This window comes from Physella acuta, unplaced genomic scaffold (assembly GCF_028476545.2).
Source record: "Physella acuta isolate Inbredline_101_S28 unplaced genomic scaffold, ASM2847654v3 ptg001377l, whole genome shotgun sequence".
Lineage (NCBI taxonomy): Eukaryota > Metazoa > Mollusca > Gastropoda > Physidae > Physella > Physella acuta.
The window spans coordinates 536,653-558,519 of NW_026732892.1; the positions used below are offsets into that span (position 1 = coordinate 536,653).

Genomic DNA, 21,867 nt, shown 5'->3' on the forward strand with positions numbered 1-21,867 from the left:
TTAAAAAAAGAATTTAAATAAAGTTTTAAAAATTTCGTAAATTAAAATGAGATGAACTGATGGTATATTTTAAAATTTAAATGCTGAATAAAATCAAGCTAAACTAAACAAAGAGGAATCAACTGCAGTTAGTACTACTAATTACAGCTAACATCTATGCAGAATTAGTCAAGTCATCAATAGTCCTTGTTGAATGATGCAAGTCATGCTACACTGGGGATGATTAGTGCCTTAGACGAGCTTATCTGTAGGACTGGGTAGGACATGGGGTAGGTTGTCCTGCTGTAGAACATGGGGAGGTGTGTCCTGTAATAGAGTTGTGCTACACTAAAGACAATTAGTACCTGAGTCAAGCTTGTCTGTAGGACTTGGGGGAGGGGTGAGGACTTCTTCTTCCCCATCGTAACTTTCCTTTGGCTCTTCTGAAAACAAGAGGGTTACACATGCAATCAGAGGGTTTGCCAAACCAGGGTGGGCACCACTTCATACCCAGGTGGTTAGTTCAACTTGTGGTAGACATTTCTCACAAATATTTGATACAATCTTTCAAATTTTAGTTTTTTTAAAGTTAAAACGTTTTGCTAAACAAAATCTTTAAAAATTATTTTTAAATTCCAAAATCAATAAATGTTTGATTGTAGCAACAGTGTGAGAAATGTTAATTGGTTTATATGTTATTTCAACTTCCTCCACATAACCAGCAACCAAAGCACACAATCCAATCATAAGCAAACAAAATAGATGATAACTTAAACCAGTCAATGAAAGATCAGCATTTCTTGATGTACATAGGGTATCAGCAAGCAAAACAATAACTGTTTACTGATAAAAGATTCTCATTAAATTATCACAGTAAATACGATATTTCAAAGAGAATGTGTAAAAGTTAATGGAAATTCATTCAAAGAAAAGCAAAACACAAAAAGTTATTAATTTGCATGATAAGTTCGAACTCAAATTAAAAAAAAAATTGTAAAAAAAAGTTGTGGCAAATTTGTTTCAACATTTAAAAAACAAAATTGTTTTAACAAGCTGAAAATGATCACATGAAAAGCTTTGATGAAATAAAAATGAATGAATACAATGACAAGTTGGTGTTATAAGAGTTACAACAAAAGTCTAAAGCACAGCTCATTCAGGCCAGTTGTACAATAGGATAAAATCTAATTTATAGCTCTATTTTTGTGATCTATTTAACTATTACCACTTGCTAATGCAATAGAAAAACATACATATTTGAAATTTTTAAAATTCAAACAGTAAAATGATAAACTACCATGCACAAATTTCAAGGCAACAGAAAAATGTGTATACAGTTCAATTAAAAATGTACACAGAAATAAATTTCAAGGAAAAAGTGAGATTAGTATAAAGTTGTGTCAGGGAATTATCACTGAGATGTTTTTCTTAAAGCCAACTTTTGCATGCAATGACTCAACTGAAGTAAGAACAGAATTTGTGTTCATTAGTTTGATACAACTACATTAATCTAAATGACAAAAACAAACTCAAGAATGTATCATTCATGAACTTGGCAAGCCTTCAAAAAACTAGACAAGAGTGTAATGCTACATGAAATTAAAGTGGCAATGATCTCAATGTTTTACTCACAAGAAATATGTTAAGTGTTCAATTCAATATTTACATAGCCTTGGTTAAAAAAAACATAACCAAAAATCGGGCAGCTTTTTTTTATTGTTTATATAGAATTCTATTTTTTTTAAATAATTAAATGGAAAGTGAATAAAATAATAAATATTGACAATGAGTGCAAATAAACAAGACAAAAAAAAAACTGAAGATAGTGCTTATTTATAGTCACCATGCCAAAAACTGAGTGAGTGAATATATGAACTAAAAATTTGAGTAACAGATAAAACCAAGTGAAGGGTGTGTGTCTAGATGGCCATGCCGTGCAAGCAACAAAATATCAGGCCAAGTGCTGCACACACAGCAGGTACCTGAAAATGTTACGTGGGCTTTGTGTGCTGGGGCTTCATGTTGCTGCTCAAAGCCAGCTCTCAGAGAGGGAAAGGCATCAGTGGGGCTAGTTTTGGTGGATCTCACTATCTCCTCCTCTCTTATAGACTCAGCTGACTGTTCAGAATCTGCTTGTTCAAACCAGTGGGCAATGCATCAGTTCTCTAACATTTTACAACCAACATACTAGTACATGATATATATTTTAAAGCATTAATACATTTTTGAAAATCAAAACTGTCAAAACAAATATGAACGTGTCAATAAAAATGAAAGATCTCACAAAATTTTGAGAACAAATTTTTTTTTTTAAATACAATACTAACAATTAAGAGCATTAAGAATTAGTTAACAGCAGTCATGCATTTCTCAATCAATATTAATTTAAATGTCTGTGCAGTAGCAAGGCATAAAAAGTTTTTAAACAAACAGGATGGCAATGTTCTTGTTTCTAAGGATATATAAGTGATGGTTGAGGCAATTTTTAAGTGATGACTGTAGCAAATTAAGGTATAGGCCTCTGTAATGGTTATGGCAATTTAGAGTACAAGTGACCTGTTACAGCAATATTACCAAAAACCACTATTATTTATTAAGATGATTTTCTGAGTAACTGCCCCTATAGAAATAGTGGTGGGGGGGGGGGGGGGAAGAGGGATGCCATTTATAATTGAAATTAACCAACTCTTGCTACTTCATATTGGACCAATACTATTGATGCATTTTATTTACGTGGAAAAACTAGGCCCTATATCTGCTCTCCCTCTTGCACTACCACGTTAAACATATAGACCTGGATTTATTACAGTTAAAGCTATAGAATATAGAACGTCCACTACTTACTGTCTGCTAGCAAGTATCTTTCAACCACAGACTTGAAGGGTAACCAAAGCTCAAAGTAGAGCCTAACAACAGTAGGGAATGACATTGTTGAACACACTCCCCACTGGATTACACGGCATTTTTAAACAACGTGTGCATCACGCTTGAGTTGATCGACTTTCGGTACATTTTTAATCCTACTTTCGATTCCACCAACGCCAGCAGGATTATTACTTGGCCTAGTTGAAGCCCGGCGGGGCGTGTGCCAAGTGTGTTTGTGTCAAGAAGAGTGTGTGTCGCAACAGGATGGAAGATACTTCACTGACACCTTTCATCACACGGATCTACTTACTACACTTACTACACTGTAGCCTAGACTAGACTAGTTGTAAAACGGAGACATCGTGTGTGACGTCACTCGTGATAACACTCAATGAATGGACTCGTCGCCAGCGGAAAGTAAACAGACCCACATCGAGGTTACGACAAGTTGTTTACTTAGGGCACGGTTAGCAAAACAATCGTCTGATTTAAATTATCGATATGAAAATTATACGCTTCATATTTTAAATCTGCTAGGGAAAATGTAAGTTTCGCAGATTTTTGTAAACGTATTTAATATCGGATATACTATGCCATCTATATAACTAAGCGAATAGGATTTCTGGTGTAGACCAATACCTCAAGTTAGAGTACTAAGAGGTTATCTATTGTATACAATCATCAAACTAACAAATACTCTCCGTACAAACAATATAAACCGGGCTTAGTGCAAGTCTAAAGCCATCGACTAAAAATAAAACAAACGAGTCTACACAGCTGGCGTATTGTCAGATGGTGGTATGAACTTCGCTAATAAAAAAGTAAACAATGTCACGTGACCCGAAGTGCCGCAAGTGTGTAGCCGGCTCACGAACACATGTGTGCTAACCGTTGAGTAAAAATAGCACAGCCACACAGAACGAGAGAAAAACCACAGTTTACACTATCCGTATCCAAAACGAAATAATTCAAACTTGTGTCTACTGGGATAGATTATTTTCTTGAGATTGATCACCCGGTTCAAATCTCCTAGAAGCAGAGCTTTAGTGGAGAGTGGTCTTAAATTGTGTTTAACACTTTATAGGCAGGCTAGTTAAAGACAAGCACCACCATACATACAAGTGTAGATAAATCACGCAGCAGTCTATGTGATATAACAACACCAACAGCTCTACTATCGTGACTAGCGGCATCAAACGTCAGAGGCCGGTACCACACAGGTGGGCAGCTAACGTGCCGCACGTAACAACACGCTAATCCAGTTGATGAAACTACACACATCAACTATTGATTGGGAGACAGGTGTGTCAGGGTTTATTGATTGGGTGGCCGGATCGAACCACTTTTTTTTAAATCATCAGAAGTCTCGATAGATAGAACATTGGATAATGGCAACCATCAGAACAACAGTTTCGGTAAACCGGTGGGGGATAGTGAACAGAAATAAACGACTGGGGGGGGGGGGGGGAGGGTGGGTAAGTGAACATACACAAGGGCTATTTCTCTCTCAAGAAAGATTTAAAATATGTAGATTTGACTAGGTTTAATGGAGCGGCAGGTGACAGTTCTAGTGTGTCCGTCACGACAGAATATACACTACACATGACTGAGTCTCCATCTCTAGAGGTCAAACTAGGATTATGCTAATTTTTTCTCTACCTGCTATTGTACATTTCTTCCCTACATTGTGTGGGATATGAGACAATACCGCACTACCATCTAGATATGGTGAGAACACACTACCATCTAGATATGGTGAGAACACACTACCATCTAGATATGGTGAGAACACACTACCATCTAGATATGGTGAGAACACACTACCATCTAGATATGGTGAGAACACACTACCATCTAGATATGGTGAGAACACACTACCATCTAGATTTGGTGAGAACACACTACCATCTAGATATGGTGAGAACACACTACCATCTAGATATGGTGAGAACACACTACCATCTAGATATGGTGAGAACACACTACCATCTAGATATGGTGAGAACACACTATCATCTAGATATGGTGAGAACACACTACCATCTAGATATGGTGAGAACACACTACCATCTAGATTTGGTGAGAACACACTACCATCTAGATTTGGTGAGAACACACTACCATCAAGATATGGTGAGAACACACTACCATCTAGATATGGTGAGAACACACTATCATCTAGATATGGTGAGAACACACTACCATCTAGATATGGTGAGAACACACTACCATCTAGATAAGGTGAGAACACACTACCATCTAGATATGGTGAGAACACACTACCATCTAGATTTGGTGAGAACACACTACCATCTAGATATGGTGAGAACACACTACCATCTAGATATGGTGAGACCACAACAGTACCATTATACTAAGTGATAAAAACATTTTAGGAAAAAAGTGAAATAATGACCATTCTTTGAATAGAAACACTTATTAAATTGCCTTTTAAAAAGACAATGCTGCCATAGTAATATGCAATCAATAAAATCAATCATCCACACAGTTCTATCACTAATCAATATCATGCCATGCTTCTATCAATAAATGGCATCCCCCTCATCCCCCGCCCCAATGTGTGATTTAGGTCTCTTAGCTCGCACCCTAAAACCATGTTTTCATTAATGAGAACTCATGCTGCAACCATTGCACAGGTGTACGTGTGTCCACTGTCTACAGGAGGTGTACACAGTTTGTGGATTCTAGCTACAGAGGTGTACACAATTTGTGGATTCTAGCTACAGAGGTGTACACAGTTTGTGGATTCTAGCTAGAGGTGTACAGTTTGTGGATTCTAGCTACAGAGGTGTACAGTTTGTGGATTCTAGCTACAGAGTTGTACATAGTTTGTGGATTCTAGCTACAGAGGTGTACACAGTTTGTAGATCCTAGCTACAGAGGTGTACACAGTTTGTGGATTCTAGCTACAGAGGTGTACATAGTTTGTGGATTCTAGCTACAGAGGTGTACACAGTTTGTGGATTCTAGCTAGAGGTGTAGTCAGTTTGAAGATTCTAGTTATGGAGGTGTACTCAGTTTGTGGATTCTAGCTACAGAGGTGTACAGTTTGTGGATTCTAGCTACAGAGTTGTACATAGTTTGTGGATTCTAGCTACAGAGGTGTACAGTTTGTGGATTCTAGCTACAGAGGTGTACAGTTTGTAGATTCTAGCTACAGAGTTGTACATAGTTTGTGGATTCTAGCTACAGAGGTGTACACAGTTTGTAGATCCTAGCTACAGAGGTGTACACAGTTTGTGGATTCTAGCTACAGAGGTGTACATAGTTTGTGGATTCTAGCTACAGAGGTGTACACAGTTTGTGGATTCTAGCTAGAGGTGTATTCAGTTTGTGGATTCTAGCTACAGAGGTGTACAGTTTGTGGATTCTAGCTACAGAGGTGTACAGTTTGTGGATTCTAGCTACAGAGGTGTACAGTTTGTAGATTCTAGCTACAGAGTTGTACATAGTTTGTGGATTCTAGCTACAGAGGTGTACACAGTTTGAAGATTCTAGCTACAGAGGTGTACACAGTTTGTGGATTCTAGCTACAGAGGTGTACATAGTTTGTGGATTCTAGCTACAGAGGTGTACACAGTTTGTGGATTCTAGCTAGAGGTGTATTCAGTTTGTGGATTCTAGCTACAGAGGTGTACACAGTTTGTGGATTCTAGCTACAGAGGTGTACACAATTTGTGGATTCTAGCTACAGAGATGTACACAGTTTGTGGATTCTAGCTACAGATAGGTAATATAATAATAGTTACGGAGGTGTACACCGTTTGTATTTTCTAGTTAGTAGTAAAAAGGTTTGTGCCATGCTTCAACCATCACACATTTTTGTAAATGAATGCATAAAGTAAATCTTATCATATCTTAGTTTGACAAGATCAATATTCATGAAAAAAACACTACTAAATGTGAGCTTAGTCTTAATCGGACAACAATAAAATTATAATTTTAAAAATGTGTTAGTTCATATCAAAACAACATGCTGAAGTGAAAAAAATGCTTTTGTCTTGCTCATAAGACTGATGTTAAATAAAACAAATGAAGTAACACAAGAGAACAAAAAAAGTAAACTGAAACTGAAGAATGGAAGAACTGAAAGCAACACCAAAGTCCAGATCTGTGTACCTTGGCGAGAGAACTGAGCCTCCTGCATCTCTGCGTACTGGTTCATCTGTAGGGCCAGCTCTAGGTAGGCCTCTCTCCTGCCCTCAGGGTCCTCTTCATGGGCTACAGCAGGTCTCACTTGCTCCACGGGGGGTCTACGCTCATCTACTGATGCCTCAATGGGCTCGTCATACACAGAGTCTGGCCGCGGTGAGGTCACTAGTAATTGGGAGGGGAGGGACTTGTAATGGGATAGTGTCCCTTAATGATGTTAACTGGGCTTGTTGCAACTGACTGGAGTCATGTTGAAATGAGTTTACACTGACAAGGGAAGGAACTCAACCACTACTATCTTGTAGTTTGTATGCTAGAAGTTGGCTACTACTTATGCTATGGCAAACAGACATTATCTCCACAAAGTGAGGTCTGCAATCAATGACCAGTATACAACTTGACCTTTGAGTCGTACACTTGATTAGAATATGAAACTAATATTGCTTTGTTGTGCTAGTCCTATTTTCCTCAGGTATACAAGTAAATGTTATAGACAAACTCCATGTCATATAAATGCAGTACAGTAATGATGCAAACACATAATGAAGTATCATGATCATCAACAGCATATGTGCTCTCTTCACACACCACAAGTCACACATGAGTTATACAAACAGATCATACAAACAGATCATATTTAAATGGAATAATGCAATGCTAGTGTTAGATATGTGAAGCCAAAATGTGCATTAGTTAACATGATATAATAGATTTCAGAGCTAATTAGGAAATACTTTGAATAATTGCTTGCGTACAGTGCCTGTCAGAATTGGTCAAAGAAAACATGACAAGATGGACATCCTGTCCAAAGGTTCACTGACCTGCTATTGTGGGGGCGGGGGTGTGTTTCTTGCCTACGTCAGGTGGGTGCACTTTGTCACCAGTGGGACTCTCTTCTGCTGATTCAGATTCCTGAGAAAATAAGATCAATTATGTTTTTCTTTTGGTATCAGTACATTTTTATTCATGGCAGGAGAACCAGGTAACAGAATAGGAAATTCTACAAACAAAATATTTTTTAAAGGTCTGTAGCCTACTACTTGATGAATAGTAGGCCTACCCATATAAAACTACTAAAACAGATTTTTATAAACTGTTTAGACACATCTATTTGAATAAACCTCTATGGTGTTTATTCTCTCTACACAGGTGACTCTTCACTCTTCAAAACCTTGGGGTCTAGCATAAAAAATTCATTAGTTTTTATTATATTTAAACTTTCGAGCATTTTTGTAGTACTGGTATCAGCTCTGACTAGAATTGGGAAAAGGACTGTTGAGGTCACAGAAACAAGTGAGCTCTACTTCACCTACCATTCTAACCGTCAAATTAAAAAGGTCTATTACTTGTTTGTGGACTTGTTTAAAAAGATAGATCAGTGCCCTAAGTGGCTGCTGAAACAGTCCCCAGTGGAATAAAACATCATACAAATACTATCAGAACTATCTAATGCTTTCCTTTGGCATCTGTTCATTTGGTCCCACTATATTTGCAATTTTTTAACTTTACTTTAAAGTTAGGCCAAATTATTAAAAGAATCCATTTCTTGAATGGCTAACTCACCAGGAACCACAACTGTGATTTGAATTAATTTTACAGAAACAGTAGAATGTGAGAACACAACTTAAATCTGCTAAAATAAACTAAGAAAAAAAAATGTGATGGATGCCTACACACAACTAGAGGCCATGGACCTACACACAACTAGAGGCCATGGACCTACACACAACTAGAGGCCATGGACCTACACACAACTAGAGGCCATGGACCTACACACAACTAGAGGCCATGGACCTACACACAACTAGAGGCCATGGACCTACAGTATCTGGGCCATTGGGATTGAAATCATATGCATGGAATGGTCAGCTAACCCCAGGATGGGTTTTAAATCAAGGAATATAATAAAGTTCAAACAGTTGTAACTGAGAGTCTCTGTTGTATAACACAATCAAGACTTGAGAGATTAGAATCAATTTACTTGGATATTTTGCTTTTAGAATTTCAACATAAGAGTATAAATACTATAAATAATGTTTATAAAGCTGGATGAGTTTTATTTTAATTTGTTGACTAAAACGGAATGGTAAGCAAATACAAATCCCCACTCCAAAAACATTGAAACAGAAATTGATAACAAAATATTTGACTATAAACATGCAGAATCTGAGAAGTTGGTCACTAATTTATAGCATGCCTGCAAACTACACAGATGACCCTGGATTCTTAAAACATAAACCTGTTATACTTCATCTAGTATTTGTAGTTTTAAAAAGTAATACTTCATTGTATTTTATCAAACATAAAAAAATTCAATTTATTAAATTATTTATTTAGATGTTCTTTATGTTATAACACTCAATTAAAAAATAAGTTGTTGCCAATACCTATTGATATTAAGTTATTTACATTAAAAATATTTTACTATAATTAAAAATAACATTCATTAAATGTCTAGAAAAACTGCTAAGATTTTCCTGCTATTAAATGAGGGATACCGTCTAAAACAAATGAGAAAAAAAAACGAACAGAAAGGAAGTGCATGTAAAAATTATAGGGTAACAAAAGATATGAACAAAGGAAGTAACATCAAAAGATGAATTATTTAAGCCTATTTGAAGACTACAGTAAAAACAAAAAAACCAAGAGTTGTAAGCTAAGAGTTTCCATAGTGAAAAAAAAATACTTGGGCCTCACCTTAATCTCATCAAGATTCTGATCATTAGAATGGGATATGAAAGGGAAACAAGAATGATAGCTACTTTTAGAGTTGCGCATCATAATCATGGTCCACTAATCTCACGTTTAAATAGTTAAGTGTAATTTTTAGGGTACGGATATTTTTAAAATTATTTTTAAATTTTACAACACATGGTTTTTGGTATACAGAATAAAAATTAAAAATGAATTTTTCCAGGCCTAAAGATTTTATCACTTAAAAAATGTAGTATGTAATGAATTTAATTAGATGAAATGTATAAATCCAAAGTGTTATACGTATAAATATCATGAATAAGCCACTAGAAATACAACACTTCTAGCCTGGTCTACAGTTGGTATATGGTATCAAAGTTTCAATAGACAGGCGCTATCCTCAGGCAAACACAGGGGTCCAACCAAAACAATGAGCTCACCTTCATCATATCCTGCTCATCATACTGGACATCCAGTGACATTCCACGCTTCAAGGAGTCTTTGATGCCCACTTCCTCCTTGAAGGTGTCGAAACCTGAAGGAAAAAAAAAATTAATGGCATGTCATCAAACTATCTATATAATGGGACGGCCCGGTCTAGAGGTGGAGCGCCAGACTGATAACCCAATAGTTTCGAGTTTGAATCCGGGTTCAAGTTAGTGGAATGTCCCTGAGTCCACCCAACTCTGATGGGTACCTAACTCACGTTAGGAAAAGTAAAGGTGGCTGGGAATAGTGCTGACCATATTATCCCTTTAGTAGTTATCTAACCTGACTATCTCTAACCTGATCATCTAAAGATGGCAGTAGTTATCTAACCTGATTATCTAAAGATGGCAGTAGTTATCTAACCTGATTATCTAAAAGATGGTAGTAGTTATCAAACCTGATCATCTAAAGATGCCAGTAATTATCTAACCTGATTATCTAAAGATGGCAGTAGTTATCTAACCTAATTATCTAAAGATGGCAGTAGTTATCTAAGCTGATTATCTAAAGATGGCAGTAGTTATCTAACCTAATCTTAAGATGGCAGTAGTTATCTAACCTAATTATCTAAAGATGGCAGTAGTTATCTAACCTGATTATCTAAAGATGGCAGTAGTTATCTAACCTGATTATCTAAAGATGGCAGTAGTTATCTAACCTAATCTTAAGATGGCAGTAGTTATCTAACCTGACTGATCCATGATAGCTCTGGCAGCAGCTGCCTCTACCTCATCATCTACCCTCTCCACGTTGTACATATTCTTCCTCACCACATCATCTCTGTTGATTCTGCGAAGTGCATTCTCTAACTCATTCCCTAAATCAATGAAAAAAGTCTCTCATTTCACAATAGTAAAAATATCATGAGCTAAATTTTAGTTCTGAAAGAAAATTGTGTTTAAAACGTAATTTCATAAGTTTGTGGAAAGAAAAAATGTCTTCTTAAACATGATGAATTTTTAAGATGATTATTCTCTGTACCTGTTGCCTTTTCTCCATTCTTCTGTACCCAAAAATGAAGCATGGCTAAGGCCTGGTCTCCTACTGTCTTGTAATCATTCTTAAAATGGTTGATGTCCGAAATAGAAATGTGAAGCTGCTGGGCTAGCATCACCCAGTCTCCCTGCACCGTGTCTGCTATGTCCGAAAGTTTCATTTCAGCACGGTTCACTGAGTCCTGGATAACTGTCAACAAAAGGCAAGACAGGTTACAACTGCAGAAAACTTTTTATACACTGTCAAGTCTTATAAAACCACATCTTTCTCTCTAATAAAACTGTCACAGAATTAAATGTTATGCTAATTAAAAAATCAATCCTTAAATAGATTAGATACAGTAAAAGACACAAATTAGCTGTCACACATTCACTTACCTAATCCTTGGCCACGCAAAAAGTCATGACGTTTTCTTATTTCTGCTGACTTGTCAGGATCTAATTCTCCTGAATCAGACTGGTGAAAAAATAGTCTATGGTCAATTTAACACACCTAATTTTTTCTATGTATTTCCTATTTTTCTTGAAATAATGTTCAAGCACAATACAAATTATTTTCTCCAAAGTTTTTAACTTAGATCAAAACTGGATTTTGGCTTAACTAAAAGTATAAAAACTGACCAGGAGATATTAAAACTGACTTTGACTTAACTAAAGTTATAAAAACTGACAAGCTAATATTGAAACTGGCTTAACTAATAGTAAAAAAACTGACTAGGAGATATTAAAACTGACCTTGGCTTAACTTAAAGTATAAAAACTGACCAGGAGATATTAAAACTGACTTTGGCTTAACTAAAAGTATAAAAACTGACCAGGAGATATTACAACTGACTTTGGCTTAACTAAAAGTATAAAAACTGACCAGGAGATATTAAAACTGACTTTGGCTTAACTAAAAGTATAAAAACTGACCAGGAGATATTAAAACTGACTTTGGCTTAACTAAAAGTATAAAAACTGACCAGGAGATATTAAAACTGACTTTGGCTTAACTAAAAGTATAAAAACTGACCAGCTAATATTGAAACTGGCTTAACTAAAAGTATAAAAACTGACCAGCACCATGTCTGGGAGTCTGATGTTGAGATTGCAGATTGGAATTTGTGGAGCCTCTCCTCGCGCTACCTTCGGTTCTTTCATGAAGGCTACACGAGCACTCGGTTCTTGGTCCTTTAAAGACATTTTTTACTGCAGTTAATACTGAGAATTTAAATACTGCTGTGCAAAGGAATTTTAAAGTCAATGGTAAATGATCATTTTATTTGAAATAAGTGTGGTGAAATAGTGTATCTAGCTATGGCTGAGTGCACCAAAACCTTACCTGGTCTCTGATCTTAACTGTACATGGCAGCCGGTTTTCTCTAAAAGCTCGAAAGTTGACATGGAGCTGGTCACCTGATTTGGTCACTGGTATCAGGTTTCCTGCCATCTCCACAAACTGTGGCCGTCCTTCCAGTACCTGGTGGTATAGAATACAGTAGACAATACATGAGATGGTAGCTATGTGACATCAAGTTCCATTATTATTTTGATGCAAATCCTTGAATTTTTTCTAATTTAAACTGAGAAATAGGTCTGGGATTTTTTTCACTTGTTTTTTTTTTCAGAGCACTATGTATTTGGAAGAAGGTTGTTCAGGAAGCTTGAATCATGTAGAAAGTAAAATAGGAATGTTTACCTCAATGTCTCTGCTTCTGGCCACCTCATAAAACTTCTCCTGTTTCTCCAAGGTTTTCTCATCTTTGTCATCAGTCATACAGAAGATCCTCAGCTTGCCTTCCTCTGGGGAGTCACGCTTGGCGAACACCACAAACTTGGCCATGTAAGGAACAGTCACAGCTTCCTGATACAGGACTGAGGCCATCTGGGCGGCCTCTGCAACATTCTGGCAGTCAATCAACCAGAACCTGGCGGCACCAATACATGAGACCATTAGAACAGTGGCACCAATACATGAGACCATTAGAACAGTGGCACCAATACATGAGACCATTAGAACAGTGGCACCAATACATGTGACCATTAGAAAAAGCACAGCACTGTTTTAATTAAGGTGAAATCTCTAAATTACTTATTTACTCTCAGTATTATTGAGGCTATAAAGCTGCTCTGATTACCTAGCAGAAACCTTGGTGGTAAATGAAACGCAGTCATCCACAAGTGTCATAGGTTTGCTGTCAGTGACATCCTCCCACACAGCAGGGTTGGGGTCGGCTGAAACATACAGGTACCATCAATACATCTTATAACCTTTAACCTTCAATACATAGCATTCTATTTGATACATATTTTAAGTGTAAAATTATCCAAGCCTATTTATAACTATTAATTATTTATAATAAAAAATTAACTGCACTTGTATATGTAATATTAATACCCTATTAAACTTTCAAATTTGTTGGTTATATTAAAATGCTTAGTGGCATAGACTATATAACTTTAATACTAAACTGTTAAGAGAGCTGGTACAATATAGATGTATTGCCAAATGGTGTTTAGTAGATTGTTAAAAGTCAGATGAAAATAATGAGAATGTGTACAAAAAAAATTTCGAGTTGTGTTAGGGTTGGATATGCTTGACTGGGTCATATAGAGAATGAGTAGAACCACCAGATACACCCAAAATGTAGAAAAATTGTAGGTAAAAATGTACTAATATTTTTGTGAAGACTTGTATTTGAGCACCAGAAGGTACTAGAACAATGCAATGAATAAAAAGTATAGAATAAAATTTGTGCATTTATGAAGAGAAGTAAAAGTAGATTTTAAACACTTATGTACAAGCATTTTCCAATACACTGCTTCCAACATAAACACATGTCAGATTTAACATTGTATGAATCATAAAGCCAGTTCCAGTTTTTTAACCCCCTGTTAGCCACATGTTAACCCTATGTGGACCAATCAAACTGACATGCTGGAACTGGCTTTAGCTTAGTGTGCACCTGTAAAACTTATGCCACAGAAAGCAAAATAAGTTTCTCAAATAGGTAAAAAAAAATATAAAAAATAAACAGCTGCAAGCAACATCAATGAGTATGAATCAGCTCTAAAGTTTTTTTTTCAACATACTTTTGCTTACATTATTAAAAAAATTAAGTTATGTCCCTTTATAGGAATGCAGATGTTGCCAATTAAATTAAACTATAATAAATATAACATCTGGAATATATAGTTTTTTTTTTCTTCTTATAAAGAACAGATTGAAAAGACTGAATTATTTTATGTTATACAATATCTGCATGCTAACTAGAAATTTAATAGCACAAAGCATTTTTTTCTTCTCCACATTTTAACAACTGTCTCTTGAGACAACCAAACCAAACTGGTTGGAGAAATTCAACATAAACCAGTCGACGCACAGATTTATGATATGGCACATGCTATTCAGTCTCCCAACATTTTTTTTTTCTGATCATGACAGTCCAATGTGTTTATATCATTATAAATGTGTGGCTTTTTTAAAACAATATGCTAATTAGAAACAAACAGTTCAAGAAAGAAAAAGTTTTAAAACATCAACAACAGCATTCAAAATGTGGTTGCTACACAGAAATATTTAAAAAATTATGTAGCTAAGAACATATCCCATAGAACTTAAAGACTATTGTATCAAGACAAAGAAAAACTTAGATTTCTATCTACAAACATTATCATCATTGCTTGAATAGGAGCTTTAAACATTAGATGGGTGGGGAACCACTAAGTAAAATCTGAACATTAAAATATACTATTACAAAAACTTAATTAGTTCAAGCCTCAACAGCTAGTAAATTGTTTAAACAAACCTTGATGTAACTAAAAACCAAATCAAAATGATTGTCTAAACTTCTCAACACATTTTCTAATGTAGAGGAATTAATGTAATGCCCTCGTCCTAACCAATAGGGTTTAATGTACCCTTACTATAATTAACACAAAACACATTTTCTTACTACTCTAAGTATCTCTGTAAAATAAGCCTACAACTAAAAAGAAAATCATAGAACAAAAGACAAAAAAGTTACAATTTGCTGTTATAGAAGTACCAAAAATGAAATGAAAAAAAAAAAACTAGCTACAGTACTGGAAGTTGAATGTATAAAAAAAAGACTATCTCTACAGAAGTCTGGGTTGCTAAGAATGAAACAAGCAGTATTACCTCGCCCATGTGAATTGTTGCCTAGGTGCAGCAAGGAGGAGTCAAATAGAAAGGGAAGAGGGTAGAATCAAGATAATCACGTACTGTAGGGTGCCATACTACAGCCATGTTACATACAGCCACATACATCAACTCTGACAGCTACTCATAACATAGTGGCTGTCTACTACTATATCTTTAGACTACAGCTTAAGTCTAACCGTAGCCAGGTTTTAAAGCTAGTAATCAAAGTTTTTCATGCAAGGTATAACACATTATTTAGTTAAGCTGATTAATTTACTTTGTAATATTTTTACTAGCAAATATGCCAGCAGATAGATAAAATTGTGAAATTTAAAGCTAAACAGAAGCAATGAAAATATTAAAAGGTGATAGTGAGTCTTATAGAACATTTAAGTTTTAAACATGGATAAAAAAGTTTAAAACTGGGAAAAAAAACCCATGGATAAAAATTTTAATTAAGGGGAAAAACCCGTGGATAAAAGTTTAAAACAGGAAAAACCCATGGATAATATGTACACCAACATGCCTGTGAGGAAATATACATGGACTTTAGAGGAGATGGACCATAGCATAACTACACAAACTAAGCATGTGTCCAGTTTTGGCAGCTTTAAAAACAATAATGAAAATTTATTAGTCTAAATGTGAATATGTACACAGACTAGCTAAATTAGAATACATTTTTAAAATCACTTTTTAATATCTTACACTGGACACATCCCTAGAAGTACAAAAAAATACTTTAAAAATTAGTGAAGAATGGTAAAATATATTTAGTGTCTCAAAAAAATAGCCCATCAAAAATAAAAGATAAATTGATTTTAAACTTAATGTAGTCCTACTTGAAGAAGCTGGAAAGAAAACAGAGTAATGGTCCATGTTTACACATTTCTATTGCAGTTGAGACAAAGTATTCTAATTGTGTGTGATGGAGAATACACATGCATTTTACAAAGTGATACCAACAAGCATTTTCAGAATTTTTTTTTTTTGGGGTAATCAGGGAAAAAATAATTGAAAATAATCTTGCCTTAATAAATATAATCATTTAATAAATATTATTAAATTTTTTTTAACACATTAAAATGTGTACTAGATAGTAAAGTTGGTCATATGATTTATAAAAAAAATTGTGTAGAAACTTTTAAAATCATGCGGTATAAAATCAAATTGATGACTACATTACTGTAATGGGGAAAACACAACGGTACCAAAGAAATGTGAGGAAGAGAACAACATCAGTACATTACATTAAACTTTATAAAGTTTCAGAAAAGTGGTTAACACTATTTTAGACAATGCTAAAATTCTGAGAGCAAGAGCGGCCAAGTCCCTACTTGTACAAACAAACAAACAAACAGACAGACAAACAACATCATTATCAACAGCAAGAGAATTTGTTAAAGTTCATTAGTTAATATCATTTTATGGTAGTGTTAAATTAGTTATAACTACATATATTTTTTAAGAATACTTATTCTGATAGGAAAAAAAATTATAAGTAATTACTAAATTTATTTTCATTATTTTATATTCAGGTTATAGGTATGTTAGTGAACAGCACACAGGTACAATAAGGCAACAGCACAACAACCTACCTGCAAGGCTGAAGAGCAGACGCAGGGTTGGACGTTCTCCTCCATACTGGTTGATCATCCCCTTCTGGGCTGCCCTTGGGACTGGGATGGTCAGGGTGATGGGCTTGTGGAACTGACGTCTGCGTGGCTCAATGGTCACTATGGGGCTCACTGCCACACGGTTGCCTAACAGCTTGGCAACCAGCTCAGGTGCTATTGGCTGGGCCTGGAGTAGACAGGTGGGTGTAGAGACAGTCAAAAAGGGAGAGAACTAGGATTTCAGGGGTGTCAGGGGGGACAACTGAGCCATGAGACTATGAGATGCACTTAACCAATCAATCCAAGTGAATGTCAGAAAGGGACAGGACTGATTTATCAGGGGGGACAACTTTTGAGTCATGAGACTACAAGATGAGATGCACATAACCAATCAATCCATGTGGATGTCAAAAAGGGAGAGAACTGGTGAGTCAACAGACTACAAGATAAGACAAATACATTGGATGAATCAGAACACAGACAGCCATTTAACAAATAAAAGGAGGCGTTTGAGTGGAAATATTTTATGTGGTCCTTTGAGAAAACACAAGTACACAAAGCAAATTTATTTTTAAATTCTACACTAAGCACTGGTACAGCAAAGTCAATCATTCCATTTGATGACCAATGTATTCAGTTGTTTAATCCCGTTACAATGTTGACAATAGTAAAAAAAAATAGCATTCAAACAGACAAAGAATTACAGTAGTATAATTTTAAAACCTGCTATTTTCCAAAATGTTGGTAAAAAATGTTGGAACAATAAGTTCTAACTAATTCTGATATTTTATTTTAAAATGAATTTTTAAAATCACTTCTATTGCTCTTATTTTAGAAAGCTAAAAATTTTAAGCTAGCTTATTACTGTTTGCCTAAAACACTTGTTAAAGAAGATTTTTATGCTTTTTAGGGAAAAAATGTGTCCAAAAATTTACAGATCAAGCAAGCGCTTATTTGAATTTTAAAATATAAAATAAAAAATCTCAAAGCCACTGATTGAAAACTTTTATATTGTGTATACAAAATGTATGAGTATTTAATGTAAATATACATAATTTAATAAATCATAATGATTTATATATTCAATACAACAAAATTTGTTTTAAAAATGTAGCTTTAAAACATGTTTGTTTTTATTTTGATTATTTCTCTTTGAAAGATAAAAAGGCAAGGTAATATCATTGATATAATACAGACAAGACCGTAAACATATCTTGTGGCTAAAAAATCTGTGATCTTTCTTTATTGGAGGTCAACAATTGTATAATGATTCAAAGGTAAAGAGGACAAAGATAACAAAGCTTTATCTATGGAGTCATGTTTAAAATTTGATTTAGCATTAGACCTTTTTATCAAGTTAGTGAATCCTGGTCAAACTAATTTATAAAAATATTGGTTATTTAAATTAGCACACTAATTTATCTTATCAAACTACTCCCCACCAGAAAATTTAAAATAGACATAGCTATCTAATAAGTACTGTTTTGAAAAGCTGTTATTTCACCAGTTTTTTGTTGCTAATGAGATTTGTATAATTTTGTTGAAACACATTTTAAGCAAACTGTTGTAGAAGAACTCTTGCAGACCGTACATTTGATTAAAGGCATATAAGAATTTATGGCACAGTGACAGATCATCACACACACAAAACAATTACTTCCTCAGAGTTGGGAAGTAAAAACACATCGAAATACTTCTCGTACGTTAGCACTCACACCGGAATGGAAAACATTTTACAGTAAATTTAAAAAAAGAATGATGTTTTACAATGAAGTAGCTGCCCTTATAGTTTTCCCCTAGCGTAGTGGGAAGGGCTATGTTTAGACTAGAAAAAAGGGTGGAGGGGGTACACCAAGAAGCTTTAACCAGTAGAGACTAGGCCGTCAGTTGCTGGCTGTGTTAACATCTAACCAGAACAATGTTGGTAAACAAAACTTCATGCTACAACATGTCTAACAACTATGACAACAACAACCAGAATCAAACAGAAGCAACAATTCTGTCTCAAAGTACACCTCTCATCAAATTGGTTTAAATTTTTTAACATGTCCAGCTTTGGGACACGGCTACAGGTCGTCAAATTTTACCCGTTTGGCCTTACGCCCTTTTGGAGGCTATGGAGATTAGAAAATGGCTTTTCTTAATTCAAACAAGTTCCTGTGATTGTTCTAAACAGATTATATTTTTAATTTTTAATCTTCTAAACAAATGTGGTAAAAAATGTTTACTATGGAAAGTACCCCTTTTGTAGTAATTCAAATATAATTTTAATGTATCAACCAGTAACAGTTAAAAATGTGTGGCCTACTTCCTCAATTTTAAAATCAATGATAGTGGAATATAGTGGGAACTCAAATAGGCAAGGCCCCTAGCTATAAGAAAATATTGTCCAGAGAATGTAATCTACAAGAAACTCTTGTGATTTACAGAAAATATTAAAAAAATTTCTACTGACTGGTCTGTAGGGTCTATCTGAACCATATTGCCACACCCAGCTATAGCTTCAGCTAAAACTGAGGCCTATTGCCACACCCAGCTATAGCTTCAGCTAAAACTGAGGCCTATTGCCATACCCCAGCTATTTTTTAGGCTAACCAATGGAGCTTAGGACCTATATATTGGCCTCTAGGTCAGCTAAAAAAAGCTTGGGGCCTTGCTATTAGAACCTCCATGTACAACTGATACTGTATGGCTGATATTATTAAATAAATATGTTTAGTATATCTGATGAGCTCTAATAAACATTGTACTTGTTGTACATTAAGTATTGTAACCCAACTAATGAGTGACCTGATGCAGCTGAACAAAACAACACCTAGAGGCTGCATATAAAACTTACCTGTAAGCCAACAGGTATGGGTCTCCTGAGTGTCCCCTCAGGGAAGACGGCCTGCACCTGGGGTACAACATTAGAGCTGAGCACGCCCCCCTCTGTACCAATCACTGTGCTCTCCTGCTTGACCCGGGTCACTCTGGACACCAGGGCAAAATACATGGGCAGGTCGGAGGTCAGGATCCTCTTGATGCGTTTGTTGGCCATTTCTTCTTCACTGTCAAGCTCTATCCAACAGACGGACACATTGAAGTTTTATTTGGAATAAAATACTTTTTTTTTTGTAAATAATTATAAGGGCAATATTAAAGAAATCATATAACTGTGTCTAACATTTTCAATAAATATTCATTAAAAAACAACTTAAAATTGTATTAATAAGAAATTGAAATTATGTTTATAATTTTAATCTGTTTTGAAGTCACGGTTTTATTATTTAAGTTGATTAACACTAAAAAATAAAGAGTGTTTATGTAAATATAACAACATGCTTTTACAACAAAAGTTTTCACATGTACACAAACTATACTGAATGAAATTTGATGGATAAGTATTTTAGTGATGAAGGCTAGTAGGTTGTCTAAGTATAAAAATGGTGATGAGTTCTAGTAGGTTGTTTTACAGGTGTGCCGATACAATGAGATAATTATTAAAAGATGCAAATTATTGAGTAAAAAATATCTAACGTTAAAAAAAAGGTCATGCTTTTAAAAGACATTTTAGTTAATAAAAATAGTAAAGGTTTTAGGGGATGTCATACTTTCTCCTTTTTAGTAATCTCAACATTTAAAGACATTTTAGTGAACCAAAAAAGTAAAGGTTTCTATGGGAGGTCATGCTTTCAATGGTCTTAACCCAGTAACATAGAAACCCAGTAACATAGACTCGTCCTAGGTAGCTTTCAAGAAATTAATTTGACACATATGTTTAATAATCGTTCAATAGATTTTCTTCTTACAGAAAATTGATATTTTTTTTTCTCTACACATATTTCATTCTCAAGTTGGTGGATATAGTTTTAGTTCTTTGACTGGTGCTTATAGTTTATAGTAGCCTTATGATTTTGAGTTCTGTATTTTAACATGTTTCCACAAGAGACTAAAATTTCTAACACTAGCAAAAACTATTCTAAGTTTCAATACTGATAAACATGAACATTGTATACACAGGCAACAACAGGAAACTATAAGTATATGTCTCAGGACAGAACTTTGTTGCTTGATTTAAACACAGAGAATTATCAAACCAAAGCTAATTGGTGGTAACTTCCTCTAGACAGAGTTATCAAACTTTTCAAACAACAACAACAAAGTCCTGCCAATCAACACACAGCTTGAAACAGCTCAATGAACTATGTTTATCAATAATTATGTACAAGTTTGTTTTCATCAAACAAATACACAATAAGTTCTAGAACTGTTTCCAGCAGTGGTTTTATTTCTTATGGGTGGACATTAGAATAAACTTACCATTCAAAGGTTTAATATCTAAACTTTGTTATTAAAAAAAATTATAAATTAAATACTTTTTTTTCTAGTTTTTAAATTGCTTCGATCAATTCAATTATCTCTGAATAATCAAAAACTTGAGATGATTTTTCCCCTTTAAACTTAGAATAAGACTGAAAATGTCACCCATAAAATGTTATACAGGGGTGAAAGGTTACAAAAGCTAGGGTGCTCACTCCAAACACTGGCCACAGATGACTGACTGCCATGCAGCCCACCTTCTGCGCTGCTACCCAGAGCTTCAGCCACAGCATCCTCAGTGGCCTGCATTGGGTGCTCGTACCAGGTCTCTCCATTGTCACTGCGCAGGATCACCACCTCACGCTCTTTGCCACGCAGGGAGGCAAAGTGTGGTACTTCCAGGAGCACAGGCCTGTAGAGGAAAGATGGTCACATTTACTCATGCTAGTCAACACAGGCCTGTAGAGGAAAGATGGTCACATTTATTCATGCTAGTCAACACAGGCCTGCAGGGGAAAGATGGTCACATTTATTCATGCTAGTCAACACAGGTCTGTAGAGGAAAGATGGTCACATTTATTCATGCTAGTCAACACAGGTCTGTAGA

At 35.2% G+C, this 21,867-nt stretch overlaps 1 protein-coding gene across 44 annotated transcripts in view; it reads right to left on the reverse strand.

The window, feature by feature from the left end:
• LOC131927134 (titin) overlaps window positions 1-21,867 on the reverse strand; it is a 152,487-nt gene that overhangs the window by 40,720 nt on the left and 89,900 nt on the right. For 28 of the 44 annotated variants that reach the window (XM_059282805.1, XM_059282847.1, XM_059282846.1 and 25 more), the window contains 17 exons: window positions 21,476-21,672; window positions 19,798-20,018; window positions 16,941-17,145; window positions 15,340-15,360; window positions 13,316-13,412; window positions 12,877-13,105; window positions 12,520-12,657; window positions 12,255-12,368; window positions 11,574-11,652; window positions 11,182-11,385; window positions 10,889-11,017; window positions 10,152-10,246; window positions 9,715-9,732; window positions 7,839-7,929; window positions 6,985-7,182; window positions 1,962-2,108; window positions 345-422 (listed from right to left, as the gene is read on the reverse strand). In XM_059282805.1, the coding sequence (XP_059138788.1) occupies window positions 345-422; window positions 1,962-2,108; window positions 6,985-7,182; window positions 7,839-7,929; window positions 9,715-9,732; window positions 10,152-10,246; window positions 10,889-11,017; window positions 11,182-11,385; window positions 11,574-11,652; window positions 12,255-12,368; window positions 12,520-12,657; window positions 12,877-13,105; window positions 13,316-13,412; window positions 15,340-15,360; window positions 16,941-17,145; window positions 19,798-20,018; window positions 21,476-21,672 (2,261 nt within the window). The remainder of the gene's footprint in view (window positions 1-344; window positions 423-1,961; window positions 2,109-6,984; window positions 7,183-7,838; window positions 7,930-9,714; window positions 9,733-10,151; window positions 10,247-10,888; window positions 11,018-11,181; window positions 11,386-11,573; window positions 11,653-12,254; window positions 12,369-12,519; window positions 12,658-12,876; window positions 13,106-13,315; window positions 13,413-15,339; window positions 15,361-16,940; window positions 17,146-19,797; window positions 20,019-21,475; window positions 21,673-21,867) is intronic. The other 16 variants (XM_059282825.1, XM_059282820.1, XM_059282851.1 and 13 more) reach the window with 11 other exon arrangements.